Here is a 26,547-nt window from a genome sequence, read left to right on the forward strand (position 1 = left end):
GTTACAAAAGAGTAGTGACACTACATGGCATTACCCTCCATGATTTTTGTCTGGAACTTTTTGTCTCACCATAGTCTCCGGGTTCAATTTGATGCATTCCATGGTACTCTCCATATACAAGAGAATGCCCCTCCCTCCCATCTCTTTATTGAGTTTGCCCCTTTTTCTAGCATCTATCAATGGTCTAGCTGCAGCTATGTGGTCTACAGTGTCACACGCCTTACAGGCTGATGACCTTTGCATGTACTATTGCTCCTCAAATGTGGGTGTTACTGATCGCTGACTGCAGGGGGCCATGAGAAAGGCACCGTCCTGGCCTCTCACCCTCCATGGCTTCTGGTTTTCTGAAGCCAAAACATTTCATGTACTTCTTTTGCCGTCATACTGGCCGTTTCCAGTGCACTTCTGTTGCCGTCATACTGGCCGTCGTCCCCAACCAGAACTCTTATCTTGATGAGCAAATGCTCAATGTGGTGGAGTCCTATCGTTTTTTGGGATTGGTCTTGAAAGCCCGACTGATATGGCTTGCGTATTTTGACATCTTAATACTCTTTGCTGTCTCAGTAACACCAGCTGGAGTGCAGATTCCTCTACACTTTAATGGCTCTACAAATCTCTGATCCTGTTGTCTTGATTGCGGGAACATGGGGTATGGTTCAGGATCACCTTCAACACTGCGTATGCTGAATCCAATACACCTTTGTGGGGTCCGCCTTCCAACAAGTGTCTCTTGGACCAGCCCTGCGAATCGCCTACTCATGGAGGCTGGCTCCCTCCATTACAGATCAGGCTCTAACAACTGCTTCTCATCTATGCAATACAAATTTACTTCTCTCTTGAGCATCTGAACCACTATGTCCATTTTCCTGGTAGGGATATCTACATCCCTGTCCTTGTATCTGTCTTGGCCTCTTCTTTGGACTGAAAGATTCAAAAGACCCTAAGTTTTTTGCCATCTTTTTCTGGATGTCCTATACACACTTCTGGGCTCAGACGTGGTATGCATTGATGGCTCTATAGTTGATGGATGGCCCAGTTTTGCCTACACACATGCAATATGCAGTGAACTACACTCCCTGCTGATTGAATGCAGTGTATTCACTACAGAATTGGTAGCCATTGCTCAAGACCTTATCCATCTTCGTTCTTGCAGCAGTGAGTTGTCATTCATTGGCAATTCTTGAGAGGTTGTCAGCCTGTCAACCAGTGCTACCCTCGACAGCTATTGGTCGTAACTATTCAGAATCTCCTGCATGACCTCCACGTCTCTGGCCCTTTGGTCGACACTGCACTGGCAATTGTTGGAGGCGTGTAATGTGGATTAGCATGCCCCGGTTTCTCCAAATAAACTGTGAGCCATAAAGGAGAACACAACCATATGGCAGCCTTTCCGTCCTGCTTCTTGTAGGGAATCTACTGTCCTCTGTCCTTTGCATTGGCCTTACTTGGCTGATCCACTGCTGCACTGTCAGACGTGAGGATCCTCCCCACTCTGTCAGTGTGGTGCCTATCTCGTGGTGGCTCAGATTCTACTGGACTGCCCTAACTTGACTACCTTATGGCAAAATCTTAAACTTCCTGACAGGCTACCTCTGATGCTAGTAGGGGGGGGGGGGGGGATGACTCCAAAGTGGCTGATTATGTTTTACATTTTACCTGTGAAAGCGGTGTGTAATCCTGTCTGTGACATAGGAGCACGACATAGGGCACGTTAGCCTCATCAGCCACTTGAGGGATTGGAGGGTTGCCCCATTGTCTGCTCTGATGCAAGAGGCACATGGTTGCCCTTCCTTAGTGGTATGGCTTGGTTCATGCCCTTACCCTTTTTAATTCTTCTTCTTTTACATCCGTCATTAGTTGACAGACTCGTCATCGTTGTTTCTGAGATTTTATCATGTCTGTGTAGCTAGTTTTCTTATGGTAATGGATGGTACGGAAGCACTGGTTGGATGCAGAAGGTGTTTGATTGCATAACGTTACCTGGGGGCCTCCATCTGCTTTTTGGACAGGGCAACTCTCGCACCTTCACCCTTTTATCTCTATCTCACTTTTGTACCCTTTCTCTATGGGAACTATTCCCAGATTGACATACAAAAGCATTAGGGGACCACTGACATTATAGTTTGGTCCATTATTCCCATCAATCGATCCAACAGAAGGTGTGATCAAGTCACAGCTGGGACTGTTAATTAAGAGTCCACTGTTAGTTAAAGTAACGGTAGCTCCGAGACACTTAAACATTGCCATAACAGAGGAGCGCCACCACAGTGGGCTGTGGTACATTGTACAAGCTATTATTAATACAGTGTACAATAAGATATCGACTGTCATGTACAGTGGAATGTGCACTGATACAATGATGCGAGAGTAAGTGGGTGTCCTTGTTTTTGCAAGGAAAAGGTCAGTTTGACAATTGGTGACACCATTGTGTAAGGTTACAGTGAGGCACATGTAATTATGTACATGACTCTTAAAACTAAAATGCAATGTGTTTGCATAACAGAATGAGCTTGGCAATCTTTGCTGGCTGTCAGGATTTCCTTCATCTGCCAAGTAGTACGTTTCCACATGGCAGTCCAAGCTACAGTAATGCTATGGAGACACTCTCTCTCTCTCTCTCTCTCTCTCTCTCTCTCTCTCTCTCTCTCTCTCTCTCTCTCTCTCTCTCTCTCCCCCTCCCTCCCTCCCTCTCCTCCACACACACACACACACACACACACACACACACACACACACACACACACACACACACACACACTAATCAGCAAAGAGATCTGTGTATTTGAGGTGCCAAGTTCAGTAACGTAAGGTTAACATAACCTATTGTCGCAACCCGATGAGGTGATATGCAGTAGATTGTTCACCTGCTCGAACATTGTGGAGCACCATGAAGAATGAAAACACAGTAGACAGAACAGACCTCATCTCCACTGACTGGTGACAATATGCAAAGACAATACAGCTCAGGCAGTTGAATCAAGTGAGGCCAGTTTTGGGTATGTTGATAGTGTCACTGCTGTGAACTGACTACTCGGAAATGTACTAACGAACAGTGTTAAAACAGCAAAAGAAACTCTCAGGACTGGATTACATGTAAAACAGTAAAAAGGTGTATTCTCCTAGAAGACATCTGGCAGTAAATGAAGATGTTAGTGCTTATCTGTAGTGTTTTGTGGGGAGCAAGTAAAGATGGTTCAATGATGGTAAGTTTGTTGGGGTCTCGAACTTGATCAATTGATTAAGGATCAGACACCATTTGTAACATATGAAAGGAATTTACGGCAGCATAAAGGAGGAGGAGGGGGGACTTTCATACTGAATAGGTGACAGTTGGGTTAACTGAATAGGTCAGGATAACTGGTCTTTGCTTGTAAATTGTAGTGGAAGTTGTTTCCTGTTTCTTCAGCCAGATGGCTCAAGAAACTAGTCAGATCAAACACCTTAAGCTATTAGAAACGGGTGAAAAGCAGCAAGCATGGTTTTGAGTGGCTTTGTTTGTTTTAGGGGTCAGAAGTTTTATTCCTGTTCATTTTCGTTAATGTCTATTTGTTATTTCAAGAAGGGCATTAGACAAGTCAAATAAACAACAAATAATTTATGTCTTTACTCTTTATAGTAGACTGTTCTGGTTTGTATTAACTCCAGTTAAACAACTGTTTTATCGAGTTAGAAAGAAAAAAAAAATATGCTTGATTAGGTTGACTGGGCACCAAGGTAGTTAAGTTATGTGGGCCGGTCCAGTTAACCCCAATATAGTTCTTTACTTTTGTAATTTACAGATCATTTTAATTTCAAAAGATTTTCCATCATACAAATTGTGATAGTGTATTTTAGACCTATTTTAGTTGTGTTATAAGTGTTTACTTTCAGATGCGACATGTCAAACATGAACGACCAGGCAAAGAAAAGACTAAACTGCTTATCATTGACAATCATGAAAGCCACATGTCGATAAGGGCAATAACATTTATCAAAGAAAATGGCATAGTTTTATTAAGGATAGTACCTCACTGGAGCCATAAACACGGCCTTTGGATGTTGCCATTTATGGGTCTTCCAAGTCCTATTTTGTAGAACAAAGCTTGTGACAGGTGAGTACTAAATCATCCTGGTCAGACGCTTCGTAGCTCTGGTGGAGCAGGTTTAGTGTGTGAAGCATTTCCATGTGCTTTCACTCCTAGTATCAGCAAAGATTTCAAAGCTATAGGAATAATGCCTTTCAATGATGAAACATTTGGTGAAACAGATTTTCTGTGTTTGCATGTGACAGACCAGCCTTTTGAGCCATCTCAGAATGAAAAAGTTGTTTCAGAATGTACTAATGTCCCTACTACAGTTCCTCCATATTATCCAGAATCTTCTTTCTAGTGAGCTAGTTCCTTCAACTTATGGTAGCTCTGCTGGTAAATCTCATTCCGTCTTGACCTCATGAACCAGAACTCGAAGCAGAATTTTTTGTACCTCCTTAAGCCTTGCTTCTACTCCCACTGTGTGGTCCCAGAAAAAGGGATAGTCGCTGACAACGAAAGGAAAATCTCGTACTCTTACAAGTTCACCTGTGATGGCATGCGTGGGAGAAGAAGCCTCTGTCAGACTTTCAAAGAAAAATAAAAACAAGAAAAATACTTCACAAAACCAGATTCATTGTCAGATGAAAGTGCTCACTTGGTATTAGAAGAATCAGACTGTTTTTGGAATGAAGACTTTAAAGAAAACAAGGATTTTTCAGAAATTAAGCCGGAGTTTCATAATAGTTAAAAGTGCATGGAGTAAAAAGAGACACAGGTTGCAATTTCATAGCTGTTGTGAAGAAATCTCTTTGTTCTAGCACTCAAGTGACTTTCTATAAGTGGCACATACCTTCCTCATCCACAGAAGGACTCATGTCAAAGAAGAAGACGATTTATTACAATGTTGATTTGTATGAATAGAGCCTTCGCTAAGACTGCTCTTACTTAAAATTTCAGTCAGTTTTATTTGATGTGTCGACAACTAAATGTTGTTGCACTGCACCTTTACAATGTTTTGAAGTTAAAATCTAATTTATTCAATGCAGTTCCACTGATTTTACTAGCTAGACCAGTTAATCTTACTAACTCACAGCAGTTACCCTTGCCGGTTAGGTTAAGTGACCACTTTGCAAATGAATTAATTAGTTCAGATTTAACAAATTCTGGAAGTAATACAGAATCCTTGAACAATTCATTGTAAAATAAACATGTAACACGTACGTCCCATAAAATTTAACAAAATTGTAAAAAAATTAGCAGAGTTAACCTAACTCTCTCCTATGCTTACAACTACGGAACAGTTAACACTGAACAGGGTAGCAGTTGTAACAGAATACATGGGGTCTGATAAGTCCTTGGGCCCAAATGACAGGTCAGCAAAATTTGTTATAAAACAGAGAAATCTAGAAATTCCACACTTAAGCACGTTTTCCACATAGCCTTACAGGGCTTATATTTATATAGAGCTTGCGGAATTCACACAGTCGTACAAGCAAGCTCACCTCAGGCACACATGACTGCAACCTGCCAGAAATGGCAGTCTTGTGTGCATGAGGTGTGCTTGCTTGTATGAATGTGTGTGCGCTTTCTTTTCTGAAGAAAGCTTCGGCCAAAAGCTGTGTAACAGTCTTTTTGTTGTGCCTGTCTACAACTCAGTGTGTCATCTTCATGCTATGTAGTGGCCTATCCTGTGTCTAATATTGTTGAACTTTAAACTTTCTGTATCTACACTTTCTCTTACAAAAATCCTTGTATACAAAGCAGGTTGACAGATATTTTTAAACTGATGTTGCTCTGACAAGATCAAGACAAGAAGTTTTCTTTACACCAGCCAGTTCAACAGTCATTTGTCACTATGTCCATTGTAGCCATGATCTTTCCTCTTTTTCTCCTTGTCTTCTAAACACCTTCAAACCATGATCCCAAGAAACAAGCGGCCCCGCACAACAGGTGGAGACGCTCACTCATCGCCCCACCTTATAGGTGTGATGGGTTTGAGATGTTCTCCCATCTGCACATGTCATAATAATATCTCTCACTCTGGTGTGTTCCAACACTTATTTACTGCCACACTGGACTTGCATTCGGGAGGACGACGGTTCAATCCCGTCTCCAGTCATCCTGATTTAGGTTTTCCGTGATTTCCCTAAATCGTTTCAGGCAAATGCCGGGATGGTTCCTTTGAAAGGGCACGGCCGATTTCCTTCCCTATCCTTCCCTAAACCAAGCTCGTGCTCCATCTCTAATAACCTCGTTGTCGACGGGACGTTAAAAACAAAAAAAAAAAATCACTCACACACACTAACATATTTACTGGTAAATGTCACAGACCTTTGTCGTCACAGAAGCCCGGAAGTGGAACGTCATTTCATAAAAATGTCATGTCACACTTCAGTACTATTAACAGTACAAGGCATATTGAACCAGAGAAAACCATAACTGACTTGCATTTGTCTTTTATTTTAATAAGCATATTAAAATTTGATCAAAATATGAAGTCCATTAAAATAACTATTGTACCAAGTACTGTATTAGGATTAAATTCTTGGATTTTTTTCTCAAATTTTGTTTAAAGGTTCAATTGTTGGGTGCTATATGATTTACTTGTGACACGGGGACCATCAACTGATTACGATAACATGTTGACACATTTCAAATACAGCTACATCCAAGTCTCTTTGCATTTACACATACAAAATTTTGCAAACATTGTGCCATCGTTTCTGTTGGGAATGCAACTGATAATGACGCTGACAAAATTTGAGCAAAAAAAGGGAACTATAACATTGAGATTCATTAGCAAATTGATAGTGATTAGTGAATTGATATAAGTATTTTTAGTAGAATGCCGGGACTAACCTCTCTCCACCTGCAAATAGGCTGCACGCAAAGTACGTACCAAAGTGACCGGTCTTGTTATGAACATGTTCCGCTGCCAAACATACCTGTCACAGGGGTAGTGAGACTGGCCGAAATCCGATAGACAGTGTTGCTACTTATTGAGTCTTTGGATTTCCTTGTCATCTAATATAGTTGACAACTTCATCATAGTAATAGAGAAGTAGTTGACAGTCACTATTCAATACTCTAATAATACATTTATATGGTTAGTACAGAATGAATCATTGACAAAACTGGTTTAACTATGTTATCCTACAAAATTCCTGTTTCTCTATCTCCTTCATTAGAGAGATCAGCAAGGTTACCAATGTAAGAAGGCAAAACTAATTTTTACTACTGATAACATGAACAGGTTTACAAAACTGAGTATTATATAGTATAAGTGAAAAGCACAAGTGATTTTCATGTCCCTATGGGGAAAATCGGATGGTGACAAAGTAAAACAGTTCAGATAGCAACACAGGTGGCTGGGACAGAGCACACTTATGGCTTCGGAAAAGTAATCCCTTAGACTGATTCATTCAATGGATACATCTCACTATGGGAAACTGCAATTATGTACTCCCATAGTCACATAGTAGGGTTACTTTTCCAAATCAGTTACAGGTAAAGCTCAAAAGTTTCCAACACCTGTTTTATGTAATCATGGGTCAGATAGCGAATTAATGTTCAGGAACCCACATAGCTATATTGTGCAAAAATTTCATTCCAGATCCAGCAGACCTTGTACTTGAGTGAGAAGTGACGCTTAGCGACATGCATGCTTATCTAATGCTGTCCGATTAGCCGAGGCCAGTAAGAGTCATGCCTCCCCATCATCACAGTTTTAGTTCACCATAACTATTCTTATTTACTATTCTCTAACAACTTGCAAGTTTCCCTTCAGTGATTTATCACTATTTTACAAAAAACTACAGTCTTCAGCACAGATCATAAAGACAAAGACTTATCTTTGTCGCGTGTACTTTCATTTGTGCACAGAAACAAATACTGCTCAGCAATTAGGATTGCTGCCAAAACAAAAATTCACACACACATCTTGTATCTTATACACGAGACAACCTTGCTGTTGTTAAAGTAATGCTGTGTAAGTTTTTCAGTGTCTGCTGAGGATCGTCATGGAAGGTATGAAACACTATTGTTTCATGAAGCATTGCTTTTAGCTAGTATGTACTAAAGAAAATCCTGCATATGTGTCAATGGCTGTGTTTCGTGAGTATACAAAAACATAGTGTATGTGATGTCCCTGACTTCATTCTCCTGTGTTGGAGATCTATGATTTTCATTGCACATAACCAAAGGGAAGTGTACAGAAAATTCAAAGAGTAGAGTGTAAAATGTCTTTATGAGCGCAATTAGGAAAACAGGTTAACCAAACAGATTTTTAAATATCTTTGGCACAAGAAGTCAACAATAGCTTGGATTCAAGAAGTTAGGAAAGGTTTGGAAAGAAATAACATAAGTGAAAAAGATTCAATGGAAAGAGGGAGTTTCAAGAGGAAAATGTTAAAAATGGAAGGACTCCAAGGCAAGAGGGAGGAGATAACAGGGTCAAAATGGCCCGAGAAGAGAAAAAGGATATATAGTGAATAGATGAAAGAATACTGGAGGAAAAAGAAAGAACAACAAAGAAGGAAGCATTGAAATTGGTGTGTGGTCCTTAGATGACCGAAACAAAGAAAGAAAGAAGAAGAACAGTGAAGAATTTGTCAAAACATCCTTGATTTGCCTCATAGATCACTCACAACTCTTCTGTCCACTCAAAAACTGCACTCTTTTGCAGCAACTTAGTCAGTGGTTTAGCTGGCTTGGCATAATCCTTCACAAATCAACAGCTGTAATGTGTGAGTCGGAGTAGTTTTGCAATTCTTTAACATTAGTGAGTAGTGGGAAACTCAGCTTCTGGGAGTCTGGCTTCATTCTGGATGAGATAATGATATGATATGCTCCAGGTACTGAACCTGTGACTCTTCAAAAAGAACACTGCTCTATCTTAAAACTTAAATGTACACATTTCAATGGCAACTCATGCAATATTTTACGAATGTGCTATATAGCCTCCTGATCTGCAAGGGTGCTAATTTTTAACTAAACTGAATATATTAATTTTGTGTGTATGAACTGAACTATTTAAATTTATAATTAATCATTTAACATTGCAAAGAATAAAAAAAAGGAAATGGTGGTAGCAGTAGGAATCAAGTCTAAGTTGACAAATTGCCAGTCAGTGTGTGTGACCACTCCCCCCCCCCCCCCCCCCCCCCTCCTCCTCCTTTCTTGCACAGGGGCCATGCTAATCTTCTCTGTATCATTCCAATTTTAGTATATGATGTATTGCCAAAGTGAGTACAAATTGTACATTAACTGTTCCTCAAAAGTCCCTCATATTCTACACTTACACTTTCAAAGAAAAATACTGACCAGGTGCTGAGAGGAACAAAGCACTGTAGCAGCAGAACGATGATGTCATATCAGAGCATGGCCGTTAAAACCAGTCAGCTTCATTCCTTTTATGAGTTGGTCATAATGTGGCTCACCATCATTTCAGCACTCAACATTGGTTTCTAGTTATCATGAAGAGTGTACTACAAAACATATTTTATCCTATTTTATTTGCATACCAACATGTATTCGAAGAGCTAACATTCGAAGGGAAATTGCATTTCAGTGTGATATTTACAGTGTGCTGTACTACATAATAACTCCACAAGCACCTTGTAACTTTGAAAATATGTTTCTCAACCTTTTTACATGTTCCTCACTAGTCCAGAAGAACACAATAATGTCATCTAGATGAACTAAACAATAGTAGGCTTCAATACTTGCAACAACAATTCAGCAAATATTTGAAATGTGACAGATGTGTTTAGAAGACCAAAATGCGTGCATAAAAACTCTTACAACCCCCCACAAAAGTGGTTTTTGGCCAATCTTGCAGAGCAATCGGAATCTTGTGGTAACCAGAAACCATATCTCTCCAATGTTTTGGTGATATGAGGTTGAGGGTAAATATCAGGTGTAGTTATCTTATTTACAGCTCTCATATCAATGCACAGATGATAGGTCTTTTCCCGACTGACTGATTTCTTTGGCCTGTAGGCTGTATTATCCCTGAATCTAACTGTTGTGTGATAGTATTTTTCACAACAGATTGTACATGATTAGGAATTTAGTATGGTTTCTGCACTACCAGCCTAGCATCTTCAGTCAGAATTTTGTGGTGCACAAAGTCAGTTCTTGGCAAATATTGCCATTTCTTGGACAACCAAGCAAATTCCTCTAAAACAGGCTATAACAGATTTCGTTCTGACTGGGATAAGTGCACTAACTTCTCATACATCTGATTCCTAGGCAGTGGCAAAACTGAACCTATTTTTCTCACTGGTAACTGCTTCTTCCTTCTACTTCCCAATCACTTACAAGTATTGTTCCACAGGGTATCTCTATTTCTCTCTGCCCAAAATTCAATGCATACTGGAACACACAATTTACTCACTACTGCTCCCACTTTGCTTATACTGCTCTGTACATGTATTTGTAACCTATTGAGAAAGTCATTTTAGCTAAACAAATCAACAAAAGAGACAGATCCCACCTGTTTTCAGGTTTTGATGCTTATCCAGAGAACTTCTCCCAATTAATCACTGGTTGTAACAGGGGTGGTAGTTTTTAACGCCAGAGTTTTTGGTTGTGTGGAAACCTGGAAAACAGGCATACTTTTGCAAGTTCCTCATGATTGAGAGGCATGACTGCTTCCAAACGAAAGTGAGTTGCCTCACTGAATTGAACAGTTTGTGTCTTATAATCTATCACATCCTGAAAATGATGTAAGAAATCATCCCTAGGATGACACCAAAATACCTTTTGCACTTCCTCACATGTTAAAACTATAACTCCTACCTTCTATTTGCAACTTCACATGGCACATCACTGCTGACACTATCACTTCCTCACCCAGCCCACTAATGTGGCAACACAGCAACTACAGTGCCCACTTCGCAGTGAGAGACAAACAAACCACTAGTTTGTGCATCCGTTTCAACTAAAACTTTTGGCAGTCCTCCCATGAAATTTTCCTTCTGATACAATGTTTGCCATCTCATTTACAGCCCTGTAATGGACCGGGTTCATCATTTTTACTGGAGGTGGAATTGGGTAGCAGCCCCCCCCCCCCCCCCCACCCCCACCCCCACCCCCACCTGCCGTTTCCTTGTTGAGGTTGCTCATACTGTCTGTAATTTCATGGAGGGTTCCTCTGTGAATTATACTGCCCTGGTGTCTAATGGCAGCTATTGCCAACGTGCCTTACTTCACAGCAAATAAGGACACAATGTGGTGCCTGGCACCAACTCGTGGTATGCCCTGGTTTTCTATAACACCTACAGCTTGACCACTTCATGTAAAAAGTCTGGTGAAGCTTCTTTAACCTCACCACCTGTTTGTCAGTTTATACCAATTATAAAAACATCAGCTGTGTGAACTTCGGCATCCTCTAATAGTACATTGTTTCACATTGCATCTGGTCCCAACACATATGTGCGAAATGAAACTGTCCATATCCGGTTGGCAAAAGTCTCGAAGTCCTCACCCGGTTTTAGCTGTAGCATCGAAAGACGGTCCCTGTAATAGCTAACGCCTCCCTCAGATGAGTAGCATTCTGCTAACTCTTGCACTAGAACTTCGAACTTTTCTGGGTCTCTCAAGGTGTCTAGAGATTCAACATATGTACATGCATCTCCCGACAGCTCCAACCTTACTACATTTAATAACAATGTCTTTAGCCAGGAACAGGTACATCGTACATCTCGGACACTTTACAAAAAGATAGTTACATATAAGTTTCTCCGAGAAAGTATGAATAAGTGTTACAGCAGGAAAACTACTTAGTGAAGAGAGAGGTCCCAACACTAACTGCAGATTCCTTAGGGATTTCTGCAGTAGTCTGATTAGAGACCTCACTGCCTCAGATTGTGAGGCCTACTAATCTTTTCATTTAAAATGGCAACACTACCACATTTGGCAATAGGTTCTTTCTTGCCTTTCTTGTTGCTGAGAATACAATTATAGCATGGTTACAAATCAGGGAAAGGTAATTAATTAATGATCACTAGAAATGACTTTGCAGAGGAAGTTGCAATCCAAACAGAAAATAAAACAATGTTCAAAGAATGATCATGGTGAGGCAATGGCAGAGGATAAAGTGCACAGTGCTAGTGAGACACTTATAGTAATTTTGACATGTGGAAACAGTGGTGGCAGTTATGGTGACGGTACAATGCGTGTCGGCAGCAGCAGCACTGGGTCAGCGGGTGTTGCAACACCCAGGACCCTCATTGAACAGCTGTTATGTGACCTGGCAAAGGCTCCTGATGTTTATGACCATGGCTCATTCTGCACTGTACCACACAGTGCTGCAACATGGTGTGTGTTGTGGACAACATGCTGGCAGCGAATGATGGCTCTAAAGAATCTGCTAGTGTAGCATGGAAGGGCAATGTGCTGCCAAATGCATCTCAGCATCGGCGGTGCTGCAATCCAAGTGCCTGCTCTTGCAGTGTGGTGCACATATATGCATTTAACGCCAACTAATAAAACGCAAATACTTCACAGTGAAGTCAGGTTATAACTTGACACACTGACTATAGCAGCCAAATATAACTATGGGTTAATCATCAGATTTTCACTGTGCTTTCCATTTTGTGACCAACTGTTCCTTAATTTTCAAATAGCCCTTGTATACTGACCATATGTAACAGAGGATACTGGGAGCAATACCAATTGCCAAAACCAGCTGCACCCATACAGTAGCTGTCACATGATTATCATACTTAAAGGCATTTTCAAACATGGTACTATCCCACAATGACTCTCCTTGACTGTTAAGCATTATGGATTCAAGTGTTCATACGCATTAGCTAACTTTCATTGGATATGTTGGTCCTATTTACATATTCTGTACTACGGAAAGTGTATTAGCTGTCATTCATCAATAATGGGAATATTATGCAGCGCATTACACTGTACTTGCTCAAAGACCAAATAAAGAATTCTTCATGGGAAAATTGGGATTTAACAGTTGATACTCATTTTTAAAAATGTTAATGTGTTAAAGTGATTAGTTAATTGAAAGAAATATACGATTAAGCAGCCAATTTATACTATTTCCTCCACTTATTCTTTCCTGTTATAACTGTTCTATGACAGAACTATGAAACTGTAGGATGTAATGAATATTACTAACTTTATTATACTAAAGCTCCATTCCCTTTGTATTGAAACACCCCCTGAGCCTCCGCTGATTGTCTGTTTGAAGGAGTGTTGCAGTCTACCATAACCTGTGAGTCTAGAAGTAGTCTCTTTTGAGCACAGTACTCTGTCACTGTGCTTAGGAGATGCCAGCCTAGCCACTGCTGGCTTACACATTTCAGTAGTACAGTGTGTTATGGTGATATAGGAACCATTTGTTAGCAATGTGTGGACGAGTGGAATGGACCCATTTTCTGAAGTATTTTGAGAATCTCTTTAATAGAATTGGTTTAGTGTACCAGATGGCCTGGAGGTAACCACTTTTTGTGCACAGTACATATGGAGTCAAAGAAACATACAAGCAGGCATTTCCCCATTAAATTCGACGAATGGTTTCTAGGGTCTCGGCAAATCTTTCAAACACTACAGTTGGTTGGTTGGTTTGGGGAAGGAGACCAGACAGCATGGTCATCGGTCTCATCGGATTAGGGAAGGATGGGGAAGGAAGTCGGCCGTGCCCTTTCAGAGGAACCATCCTGGCATTTGCCTGGAGTGATTTAGGGAAATCACGGAAAACCTAAATCAGGATGGCCGGACACGGGATTGAACCGTCGTCCTCCCGAATGCGAGTCCAGTGTCTAACCACTGCGCCACCTCGCTCGGTAAACACTACAGTGAATGTTTCATTTTCGGACAATACTGGAAAGCATTTCATCGCCTGTGACAAGTCGGTTCAGTAGTTCTGCATTGATCTTTTTGTTACTGTGTGGGATTTTTGGGAACCACTAAGGCACTAAGGTTCCCCACTCCCAGATTTTCAGACAAAATCAGGTGAACAATTTCCTGATTAATGGTCAGTTCATTTGCAATCATTTTCACAGTTAATCTTTGATCAGCTCATCCTGGCTGTATTGTCATATCTTCATGCCGTTGATGACCACCAACTACGGTGTTCATCTTCAACACAGTTTCTGCCTTCAGAAAACATTGTTGTTGTTGTTGTTGTTGTTTTTGTTGTGGTCTTCAGTCCTGAGACTGGTTTGATGCAGCTCTCCATGCTACTCTAACCTGTGCAAGCTTCTTCATCTCCCAGTACCTACTGCAGCCTACGTCCTTCTGAATCTGCTTAGTGTATTCATCTCTTGGTCTCCCTCTACGATTTTTACCCTCCACGCTGCCCTCCTATACTAAATTGGTGATCCCTCGATGTCTCAGAACGTGTCCTACCAACCGATCCCTTCTTCTAGTCATGTTGTGCCACAAACTCCTCTTCTCCCCAATTCTATTCATTACCTCCTCATTAGTTATGTGATCTACCCATCTAATCTTCAGCATTCAGAAAACATTAGTGCCAAAGAAATACTTGTGACCTTGATAAAACCTCATTTCCTACAGCCTTCAGGAATTTCCCATATATTACTATAACATTCTCACAGAAGTTCACTCTTCAAGCTGCTAGTCCTGACTGAAACATTGTAGGTGCGCGCCACTTGTGGTTTTGGCGGAGAAAGAAAAGTCACACTTTTCCTGAGGCAGCAGGCTGCAGAGCTGGCAACCCTAGGGAGGAAAATAATCAGTCTCATTACTTTATTGTCGCACCTCGGGAAGTTATTTTGGTTTGTAGTGTCCTTGATTCCCTGGGGTGTGATTAGTTTATTTGTGTAGTGTTGTTTCATTTTTTAATTCATTGTTATTAAGCTTGTGGCAGATCAGTAAGGTACAATAGTAATTTTGAGTTTGTTTAAAGGAAAAATTAGGTTGTTTGCTGAGGCTTGTACATGATACCAGTCATCTGTTTAGCATTCTGTGTATTATTTGTAGCTTATCTTGATTTCATTTTGGTTGGAGAAACACTATCTTGATGGCGTACAGTTGCAGTGGATTAGGCTAGGTATGCACAAATAGTGACCTGCAGGCCAGATGCAGCCCACCAATGGTTTTTGTGTGGCCTACCTAGACAGTCAGAATTTTTATGTAACAATTTATAACTTTTCTAAAACGCTAAGTTAACTAAGGCATGCAGTCATTTTAAAAGGTGCGGCCCTTGAGCGAAACTATTGTCCACCCTGGTTTAGTCCATTCTGATCTCGAATGAAACGAGTGTTGCTACCGAAATGAAATTCTGTACTTAGCATGCATTCTTCGCAAACACTACGATCTGTGACCACAGAATGTTGATTTTTGTTTGTTTATTGTGTTTGACAGACAAGTTTTGTGCAAGCACGCCCACACAAAAACAAGAGTTTAGAAGCATTAGTTTACTAGGATCTATTTTGCTGTTTATGTTTTATTTACAGATATGTTCTGACTTTTTGGTATGAACACAGAGATATATATTCAAATAAGTGTAAGATAATGTTTAGGGTAGAAGATGCTGCTGCATAACTTACATGATAAGTTTTCTTAAATTTTTTCTGTCAAAAGAGTTGAATATAATTTTGTGGGTATGTCACAGTGCTTGGTGCTACTAGTGATACAATTCACTGTGTTTGTTGAGTAACAAGTGGGGTTGAGAGGGTACAAACCTCTATGAATGACCACAAACTGTTATAAAGGCAGATGCAGCCATGCATGTGCTTTTTGTTGTGATGTGAGGAGCAGGTGCGGCCAGACTAGTGTGTTTTGACCATTGAGATGGCATGGAGGCCACATTGTTCTGAACTCAGAGCCCTTTGAGCCTCAGGCATTGGCAGACACGCTGAGTAAGAGCATTACCAAGTCCACAGAATGGCTAACAGGTTAATTACCATGAATGGAGTGACCAGCATAAACATTAAATAAAACTAAATTCAATAAATATTGTACCTGACAAGTTACTGATAGGCCAGCAACATGGATATAAAGACAAAATTAAGATGCATGTGTGGGTAAAACACACCCTCAATTGCTAAAGCAGTTCTAAAGTTATTTAGCATTAAATGTTTTGCATCTAAAATGATCTTAGGAAATTAATATCTCAACAATCCTTATGCGATTTTCACAAACTAAGTGTCTACAGGCAGGTCTCATTGAGCACTGTTAAGATCATAGTAGATTTTTTGTAAACATTACTATTTTAAATTAAAGTCATGTACATGCTGCATGTAAAAACATGAATTTTCACTCAAATAATAAATAAAACATTGAAAGTGGCAGCAGCTTTATGTAGTAAACATAGATAGGGGTGTATGAATGTACTTAATTTTAATTTTTTATATTTATTTGCAACAAAACAACATGAAGTAATGTTTACCTTGATAAAATAGATTTTTGTTGAGGTATTATTTCTGAACAAACTATTTAAGTGAGGGAAAATCCAAGCTCAGCAATAGACAGCTGAGGAAACTTGCATACAAACTGTTGTATGATACATGTGTATAATGTTTAATTTATAGTTTTAAGCATGCTGCGGAAGTCGTAAGTGTGTACACTTGACTCACATCACAGAGAGGACTCAAATAGGGGCAGCCATTTTGCGCGTGGCACTTTGCTTGGATTTGTGGAGCAGTCAGCTTGAAGATATAGCAGAGGCAGTACATATGAGGAGCAGCAGGTCATGTCTCTAGTGTGTTGAAATTTTTCTAAGTGTTTAATCTTAGACTTCTAATCTTCGTGCCTGATGCTAGTGAATACTCTGAAATATTTTCAACTTGTGGTGTTTGAATGTTTCAAATTAGTCTTAATTCTAAAACTTTACTGTGGATATTTGTGAGTGATCTGCACGTTGAATGTAACTAGTTCACAACTGTGATCTTTTAAACTTGCTGCACTAAACAGACTTTGATTTAATTTCGAAGATTTTTCTGGAAGTTTGTGTGATACATAATGTGGGACATGGCTCCACTTCGGTTTAAGCTCTCACGGAGACATTCATTAATAAAAAAATATTAACACATGATAAGTGTTACAGTGAACTGAATAAACTAAGTTTTGCTGAATCCTAAAAACACTATGAGTAATTAACACCACAAACTCTTGTCTGCATGTATTAGAACTTTGTTACTATTTTTCTAGTAGTAGTAGTAGTAGTTGTTGTTGTTATTGTGGTCTTCAGTCCTGAGACAGGTTTGATGCAGCCCTCCATGCTACTCTTATTCTGTGCAAGGTTCTTCATCTCCCAGTACCTACTACAACCTACATCCTTCTGAATCTGCTTAGTGTATTCATCTCTTGGTCTCCCTCTACAATTTTTTCCCTCCACGCTGCCCTCCAATACTAAATTGGTGATCCCTTGATGCCTCAGAACATGACCTACCAACCGATTCCTTCTTCTAGTCAAGTTGTGCCACAAACTCCTCTTCTCCCCAGTTCTATTCAATACCTCATCACTAGTTATGTGAGCTACCCATCTAATCTTCAGCATTCTTCTGTAGCACCACATTTCAAAAGCTTCTATTCTCTTCTTGTCCAAACTATTTATTGTCCATGTTTAACTTCCATACATGGCTACACTCCATACAAATACTTTCAGAGACGACTTCCTGACACTTAAATCTATACTTGATGTTATCAAATTTCTCTTCTTCAGAAATGCTTTCCTTGCCATTGCCAGCCTACATTTTATATCCTATCTACTTCAACCATCATCAGTTAGTTTGCTCCCCAAATAGCTAAACTCCTTTACTACTTTAAGTGTCTCATTTCCTAATCTAATTCCCTCAGCATCACTTGACTTAATTCGACTACATTCCATTATCCTCGTTTTGCTTTTGTTGATGTTCATCTTATATCCTCCTTTCAAGACACTGTCCATTCTGTTCAACTGCTCTTTCAGGTCCTTTGCTGTCTCTGACAGAATTATAATGTCATCGGCGAAAGTTTTTACTTCTTCTCCATGTATTTTAATATCTACTCCAAATTTTTCTTTTGTTTCCTTTAGTGCTTGCTCAATATACAGATTGAATAGCATTGGGGAGAGGATACAACACTGTCTCACTCCCTTCCCAACCACTACTTACTTTTCATGCCCCTCGACTCTTATAACTGCCATCTGGTTTATGTACAAATTGTAAATAGCCTTTCGCTCTCTGTATTTTATCCCTGCCACCTTCAGAATTTGAATGAGAGTATTCCAGTTAATATTGTAAAAAGTTTTCTTTAAGTCTACAAATGCTAGAAATGTAGGTTTGCCTTTCCTTAATCTATTTTCTAAGATAAGTCGTAGGGTCAATATTACCTCACGTGTTCCAACATTTCTACGGAATCCAAACTGATCTTCCCCGAGCTCAGCTTCTATCAGTTTTTCCATTCATCTGTAAAGAATTTGTGTTAGTATTTTGCAGCCGTGCCTTATTAAACTGATAGTTCAGTAATTTTCGCATCTGTCAACACCTGCTTTCTTTGGGATTGGAATTATTATATTCCTCATGAAGACTAAGGGTATTTCGCCTGTCTCATACATCTTGCTCACCAGATGGTAGAGTTTTGTCAGGACTGGCTCTCCCAAGGCTTTCAGTAGTTCTAATGGAATGTTGTCTACTCCAGGGGCCTTGTTTCGACTTAGGTCTTTCAGTGCTCTGTCAAACTCTTCTCGCAGTATCATATCTCCCATTTCATCTTCATCTACATCCTCTTCCATTCCCATAATATTGTCCTCAAGTACATTGCCCTTGTATAGACCCTCTATATACTCCTTCCACCTTTCTGCTTTCACTTCTTTGCTTGAGGGAGCTCTGGATATTCATACAAGTGGTTTTCTTTTCCCCAAAGGTCTCTTTAATCTTCCTGTAGGCAGTATCTATTTTACCCCTAGTGAGATAAGCCTCTACATCTTTACATGTGTCCTCTAGCCATCCCTGCTTGGCCATTTTGCACTTCCTGTTGTCTCATTTACTGAATTTTTATATTTTCTCCTTTCATCAATTAAACTCAATATTTCTTCTGTTACCCAAGGATTTCTACTAGCTCTTGCCTTTTTACCTACTTGATCCTCTGCTGCCTTCATCCCTCAAAGCCACCCATTCTTCTTCTACTGTATTTATTTCCCCCATTACTGTTAATTGTTCCATTATGCTCTCCCTGAAACTCTGTACAACCTCTGGTTTAGTCAGTTTATCCAGGTCACATCTCCTTAAATTCCCACCTTTTTGCAGTTTCTTCAGTTTTAATCTACAGTTCATAACCAATAGATTGTGGCCAGAGTCCACATCTGCCCCTGGAAATGTCTTACATTTTAAAACCTGGTTCCTAAATCTCTATCTTACCACTATATAATCTATCTGATACCTTTTAGTATCTCCAGGGTTCTTCCATGTATACAACCTTCTTTCATGATTCTTGAACCAAGTGTTAGCTATGATTACATTATGATCTTTGCAAAATTCTACCAGGCGGCTTCCTCTTTCATTTCTTACCCCCAATCCATATTCACCTACTACATTTCCTTCTCTACCTTTTCCTAATATCGAATTCCAGTCACCCATGACTATTAAATTTTCATCTCCCTTCACTATCTGAATAATTTCTTTTATCTCATCATACATTTCATCAATTTCTTCGTCATCTGCGGAGCTAGTTGGCATATAAACTTATACTACTGTAGTAGGCGTGGGCTTCGTGTCTATCTTGGCCACAATAATGCGTTCACTATGTTGTTTGTAATAGCTTATCCGCACTCCTATTTTTTTAATTCATTATTAAACCTACTCCTGCATTACCCCTATTTGATTTTGTATTTATAACCCTGTCTTCACCTGACCAAAAGTCTTGTTCCTCCTGCCACCGAACATCACTAATTCCCCACTATATCTAACTTTTCTTAAGGGTAATGAAAAAATGCACTGGTTGGCCCCAAGAATTTAGCACAGCACTCTTAGAAATACAACCACACAGAGGCCCTATAAACAATGGCTCCATTATTTATAATTGATAATTCGTGGAGGTGCATGTGGAGACTCATGAGCTGATTTCACAATGGAAGCAATAAAGAAAATCATTTTAGGGAACCATTTGCTTGCATCTATTTTATATACATGATGCAGAAACGAGCAGCAGCACACAAAATTTTACAAATAGTTGTGGGAGACAGTACTGCTTCTTGTCACAAATACACAAAGCAACATTCCAAGGTGTGAACAGTTCAGTCACATTAAATGTGATGACCACCTATGTTAAATGTGATGACCACCTATGTTAAACATCAACATGTGATAACCACTCACAGATGGCAGGAGGCAGCACTAGCAGTGGAGGGTGTACAAAGTACATTGGGGTCACAGGAAACAGTTCAGCTATCATCATAATTCGGAAATGGAGCAATTTATCTGGCATCCACAAGGGAATGTCCATTGGCTTCTGGTCCAAGGATGGAACCTTTTCCAAAAGGGCTATGTTTGTAAACTGTTAGCACACCACCGTGGTTCAAGTATACCTTGCATGGCAAAAGGCCACTATCCAAAACCGGCACAGAGGCAACTGTGATGCACTACAGTCCACAGACGACAGGGGTGAATGACAGCTGCGGAGATGTGTATGGCAAATACACTTGGAACTGTTTAGCAACTAACTGCCCAGATGAACCAAGTGGCTACCAACAGTGTCTCCTCAATGACAATGCAGTGAATGTTGCTGCGTATGGGCCTCCGTAGCAGGGGCCTGGATCACATACCCATGCTGATCAGTGACACAGGCTGGAATTTGCATGCCAGTACAACTGGATGTTCAGTGAGTGGCAACACACGGCCCAAATGAATCACATTTTATGCTCCACTGTACGGGTGGCTATTGGCTTGTATGGCATTGCAACAATTGTCAAAAGGATTTAGGCTGGAGGAGGGAGAATTGTGGTCTGGGTAATGTTTTTGTGGCATTTCCTGGATGATCTTGCCATCCTGGAAAGCTCACTCTATCAACATAAGTCCGCATCTATCCTTGGAGATCATGCCCACCATCTACATGCAGTTCGTTTTTTCCTCGGCAGAAGGTATCTACCAGCAGACAATGCAACATGCCATATAGCTCGAAGCATATGTATGTGGTTTGAAGAGCATCAGGATGAGTTCCCCATACTTCCCTGGCCATCAAACCCCGTGGGTCTAAACCCAATTGTGGATCTGTGGGGTCACCTCGGTCAGGTTGTTTGCGCCATGGACTCTCAACTGAGAAACCTAGTACAGCTAGCCATAGTACTGGAGTTGACATGTCTCCAAATTCCTGTCCGTACCTTCCAGAATCTCAAGTGATCCCTTCTTGCACATCTGCACTGCAAAAGGTGGTTATTCAGGTTTTGACAGGCGCTCACATTAACATGACTGGACTGTGTAATAGCAAGAAAGAAGGAAGATTAACGTTTAACATCTCGTTGACATCAAGGTCATGAGAGATGGGCAACAAGCTCAAACTGTTTCAAGGTTAGGAAAAAAAATTGGCTGTGCCCTTTCAGAGGAGTCCAATGTGCTAACACCCCCCCCCCCCAAAAAAAAAAAAAAAAAAATCACTTTGCTTGGTGATATACGAGAATGCCCTCAAACATCATACTGTGTGTTTTAATGATCACTTAAGTCTCAAATGAAATAAGTGATCTATTGGCAACTGGCGCAGCATGGATAAGATCATGGAAGCCACTGAAGTGTTTGATGTGGCAAGTGGCTTCCCGTGGGAAAAAGTCCCAAATAGCCTGCAGTTTCAATATAAAGAAAACCAGCACTTCACAGTATTCTTGGCATGTCAATTTTTCCATGACTTTCTCCATCATTTCTATGAGCTTTCAGTGGGCCAGCAAGTATAATGTTCCAAACAGCCTACTCAAATCTCCTGACGATGATGACAAGTGACGTCAGTGAAAGCTTGAGACTGAATACAAGTCTGACATCACAATAACTCCATGAAACCTTTATTTAAGAATGTACCTGCAAAAAAATATGTAGCAAATGACATCTCCAAAATTCAGACATTCAAACCTTGTAACTTGGTCAGCCACTGTCTGGCACTGGCAAGACATAGTGATCTGTGCACCTTTAACTCCTGGTAGAAAGTGACACACAATATTCAGTTGCCTTGACATACACATATGGGGGAGTTCTGAGGGCACTCACTATGGTTACATACTTCAAATTACCTGTCACAAGCTGTTTTGAATGCAAAGGCTACAGTCTATTTTAGGGTTTGTCTAGAAAGGAGAGTTTCAATCCCAAAGGAAAACCAGTCTTCCTTTGCTTACATATAATCATCTAACAAGTGCAGTTTGTCTGTCGTTCTGTTTCAATAACAAATTTTAAATATGAGTAAATGGAGATAAATAAGCAGAATGTATTGAGAAGCAATTTTTTTTTTTTTGTAGTAACCTTTCTATTAGTAATTACACACACACGCACACCTCAAAATTGGAACAAAAAAGGAAAGAGAAAAATATTTTTATTGGCAGTAATATGTTAAAAGGTCTGACATGTTGTACAATGAACAGTTTAATGGTTTTCTTTCATTGAACTTTATTAATTGACATTGAGATCTGCTGCATCAAAAGGTCTTCTTAAATTTCATTAGTTATTTGCACTTTTCCCCATTATAAGAAAATAATCATAGGAACTGCTGTGATTTGATACATAGCTTGCTCAAAAGCAAGTTACCTATTTTAGAAAAATCTTGTGAAACAAAGTTACCTGCTGTATTACTTATAGCACACTCTGAACTGAAAAGAGGGGATGGCTTATTGCTTTTTTGCTGGCTTGGCTCAGTGCAAGAACTTGGCTTCCTTGATAGCTTTGCAGCTTTAGAACAACTGGTTGGAAAAAATTAAATATTCTGTGACCTTAACAACATACTGAATTTGTTACAAATTTATCCCTTGATAAATTATGTGGAAAATAAATATTTACTTAAATACAAGAAACTCTCAGTGTATTGACACTCTATATTAGTTTCTCTTTTTTCTCGTGTAGACTCTGATCTTATTATATGATTACTAACACATAAACAACATAACTACACAAATGTCATCAAATGAAGCCATACAGTTAACTCTTGCAATGGAGAATTGAAACAAGCAAACGATTCAATGCAAATTTTGGAGAATAATCTACAACAGCAGTTTCATGTTATGTTTTAAAGACAGAAGTACAGTTCAAAAAGCTCAAATGAAATTTAAAGATTTTTTAAAAGAAAGAATAGTATTGCTAATACAGACTGCAATAATGACACAGTTTCATTGAAAACTGTGTGTACTTAACTGCTAGAAATATGTCACATTGATAAATACATGTCTGAGCTTCAAAATGACTTTACAACAAGTCAACAAAAATAATCCATTTTTGAAAATATAATTCAATAGATAAAAAATCTACTAACCAAGTGGCAGCAAGAGAAAATGCACACAGAAGTTAAGGGAATGTGCAAGCTTTCAGAGCAAGTGGCGCCATCTTCTGGCAGAAGGGTTGAAGAGGGATGGAGGAAAAAACACGCTGAGATTTAGGAAATGGGGAGAGATTGAAAAGTCATCCAGAATGCTGGGTCAGGGGAGGGTTACCAGATGGGATGAGAAGGCTGATGATAAAGAGGCAGAGGCTGACAGCCAATCAGCTGTTGGTTTAGCAGCTTTAATATCAGAGAGACCATTTAATAGAATTATTGATACAACAAAGCATTTGTCAACAAAGCCTTTGGAATACTCTTGTTTTAATATGGAGGAGTTACAGTTGTGGACTGGGTCAACACACTGGAAACTGCCAGGAAGCGAAATGCTTTTATTTCAAAGATGAGTGGCTGAAAAGGGAAGAAGTAGTAATCAGTCTTTCCCTCGTCATGTCAGATAAGTCTGCCCTGACGTGGGGTTCTGAGTGACTTTTCTGTAACTTTCCCCATTTCCTAAACATCCCCAGTCCGTTTCCTTGATCTGTATTTCTTCCCTTTCAACCCTTCTGCCAGAAGACGAAGCCACTTAGTCCAAAAGCTTGCACATTTCCTTCACTTTCATATGTGTTGTCTCCTACTGCTGCTTAGTGAGTAGATTTTTTAACTCTCCAGTTATATTTACAACAAGTCAGTATTGTTAAAACAGAAACTTGCATGCACACCCACACAAATATTTAAACTTACTGATGTGGCAAATGGAATGACTGACTGGTTTAATCAAGGCTGGGAACTGCAAGTTTATATGAGAATAAATTTTAGCAGTGGCCTTTCAATTCTACTAACACATGTCTAAGATGTGTCAAAATGGCTATTTGCTTTTAAATAAAGGATAGTTCAAAAATTAACACAACAGGATCTATCCTGACAGGCACTATTTCATTCACATTATTGCAAAATGTGAGAAAATTAACTCTTACAATTGAATTAATGTTAGAGATGACCAGTATGAATAGAAATAAGATACACAACTGAACTATCCATCCATTTAACAATTACCATATTGCATAATTTGGCCTATCTAGCTGGATAAGTTCTTTTATCCATGTAGTGCCCCTGTCCTAACTACTAATAGCTCCCCACACCTAATGTGGTGCATGTAACAAAATAAAACAAAATAATACTTTTTTTTTTAAAAAAAATTATCACATTGTAACAACTTTGTTCTTAGTTTAATAACAATTATTTTGAGTTTTAAGATAATCGATTGAAAAGTTAGGTCTCATATGTATTAGCTGTTTCCACTATCACAGAAAAGGATGATGTACATTGCTTTACCCACTGATTACTGAAGTTTTCAGTTTTGAGTCCATACGTACAACATCTGCTGATACAGACTGAGTGGAAAAGTATATTACAATCATAACAATAAGCCACTATTGGAAGAATTTCCTTACTACAGGTTCCACTTCCCAAGTGTCCTGACTGGGGCACTACATTTTCCACACAAGTAGTAGTTCTCCATCCCTGAATGTTTCAAGAGACCTTAGCTTCTTAAATCAGGTAGCGAGGGAAAAATTTTCATATATACAAAAATATGCTCCTCTAAATTATTTTTGTCACCAGAAAATGTGTTTTCTCACAATGACCTGAGTTTACCCAAATGTGAATCTAGCACTGTGTTTTCAAACTACAATACAGTGTCACTTGAGTGTACAGTTGCAATTTGCAATAGTGATACATTAAATGGAAGACAGTACTGACGTTTCTAAAATGAAGTAAATTCTACATAGAGGACAAATTTCCAAAGTAAAGACCTAGTGAATCTTTTCTTACAACAAAGTTAAATATGAAGCATGATGTTGCCTCCTGCCATCAGAATTCTGTTTGCTTAATATAAATCAGAAGCAATAACTGTTTATATTGTTGAAGTAAATCGTTCACTGTCAAGAAATATAAATAAAATAAAATATCATGATCTTCACAATGTAAACAATGTCAGTACATAAACAGACATAATTCCTGCAAACATTTAAAATCTATCAACAAGTTTCTTTATCTACAATTTTCTTGATTCCCACTTCACGTCAGAGTCATGAACACGTAATGGTAAAATGATCCTTCATTGCTGCACCATTCTTCATACACTTCCCCAGTAGTATGGCATATAAAACAATAAAATTTGTTATGTATGTAGTTCAATAAGGTGGGGGTTGATGGGAATACTGATTAGTAGCACCCTGTGCTAATTGCCGTTGCAAATGTGCCACAAGTGCTGGTGTATGGCCTTGCTGAGCCTGCTGCTGCCCAGATGCTGCCACTTGCTGCTGCTGCTGTTGCTGCATCTGCTGCATCATCTGCTGCCGCATCCGCTGGTTAGCCTGTAGATATGCGCAAATGAAGAGAGTGATAATATTTATTAATTGAAAAGAAGAAGTTGGATCCAATATCATAAAATATAAATAAGTAAATCAAATTGAATCAAAAACACAATAAGCAATAGCTCTTAAGTACATAGGTAACAAAGGAAAATGTGGTAAATTAAATGATCATATAATACAACTGGATACAAAGTGTTTTAAAGCACGATTTTAAATTTATTTTAACGAAAATATGGCACAATGTAAAACGAATCACAATACTTTGCTGTTCACTCATAAGTTTGAAAGGTCCTTTGCAAAATAAATGGTCTGAAGAGTTATTTTAATGGTCAGTATAGGCTAAGAAGGGGGGGAGGGAGGGGAGGGGGGAAGAAATGACCTCAGTGAAGAAACTAAGGGTTAATTACAATGGACAACATTATAGAATATCTGAGAAATGACTAAAATGATAAATTTTTAAAATTTTGGATAGGGGACCCAAAGCTTCAGCCAAATGATTTTGATATTAGGAAAGGTTTGGTGAGGTCTTATTTAAATGGCCTGATATCAAATTTTTTTATGGCATAAGGATTGATCAACTGAGAATACCTTTTACACCTTCTCTCAACAACTATTACAAGCACAAAATAAGGAAAGGGGGCATTGTGGTATTTTTTGTGGTGTATTCAGGGCATATACTGTGTAAATGACAGATTTTGTTTAAGAAATTGTTGTTACGGAATTAATGCTTCAATGAATATCTTACTCAA

The 26,547-nt window shown here is 39.3% G+C and overlaps 1 protein-coding gene and 1 pseudogene across 4 annotated transcripts in view; both read right to left on the bottom strand.

Annotated features, from left to right (window-relative positions):
• Window positions 1-9,183: 9,183 nt before the first annotated feature.
• Window positions 9,184-9,261, bottom strand: LOC126337519 (U6 spliceosomal RNA; annotated as a pseudogene).
• Window positions 9,262-22,470: 13,209 nt separating this feature from the next.
• Window positions 22,471-26,547, bottom strand: part of LOC126336849 (mediator of RNA polymerase II transcription subunit 12) — a 356,148-nt gene continuing 352,071 nt past the window's right edge. For all 4 annotated transcript variants that reach the window (XM_050000939.1, XM_050000937.1, XM_050000940.1 and 1 more), the window contains one exon: window positions 22,471-25,798. In XM_050000939.1, coding sequence (XP_049856896.1) covers window positions 25,616-25,798 — 183 coding nt within the window. In that variant the 3' untranslated portion in view covers window positions 22,471-25,615. The remainder of the gene's footprint in view (window positions 25,799-26,547) is intronic.

The sequence above is a fragment of the Schistocerca gregaria genome, chromosome 2 (assembly GCF_023897955.1).
Source record: "Schistocerca gregaria isolate iqSchGreg1 chromosome 2, iqSchGreg1.2, whole genome shotgun sequence".
NCBI classification, from domain to species: domain Eukaryota; kingdom Metazoa; phylum Arthropoda; class Insecta; order Orthoptera; family Acrididae; genus Schistocerca; species Schistocerca gregaria.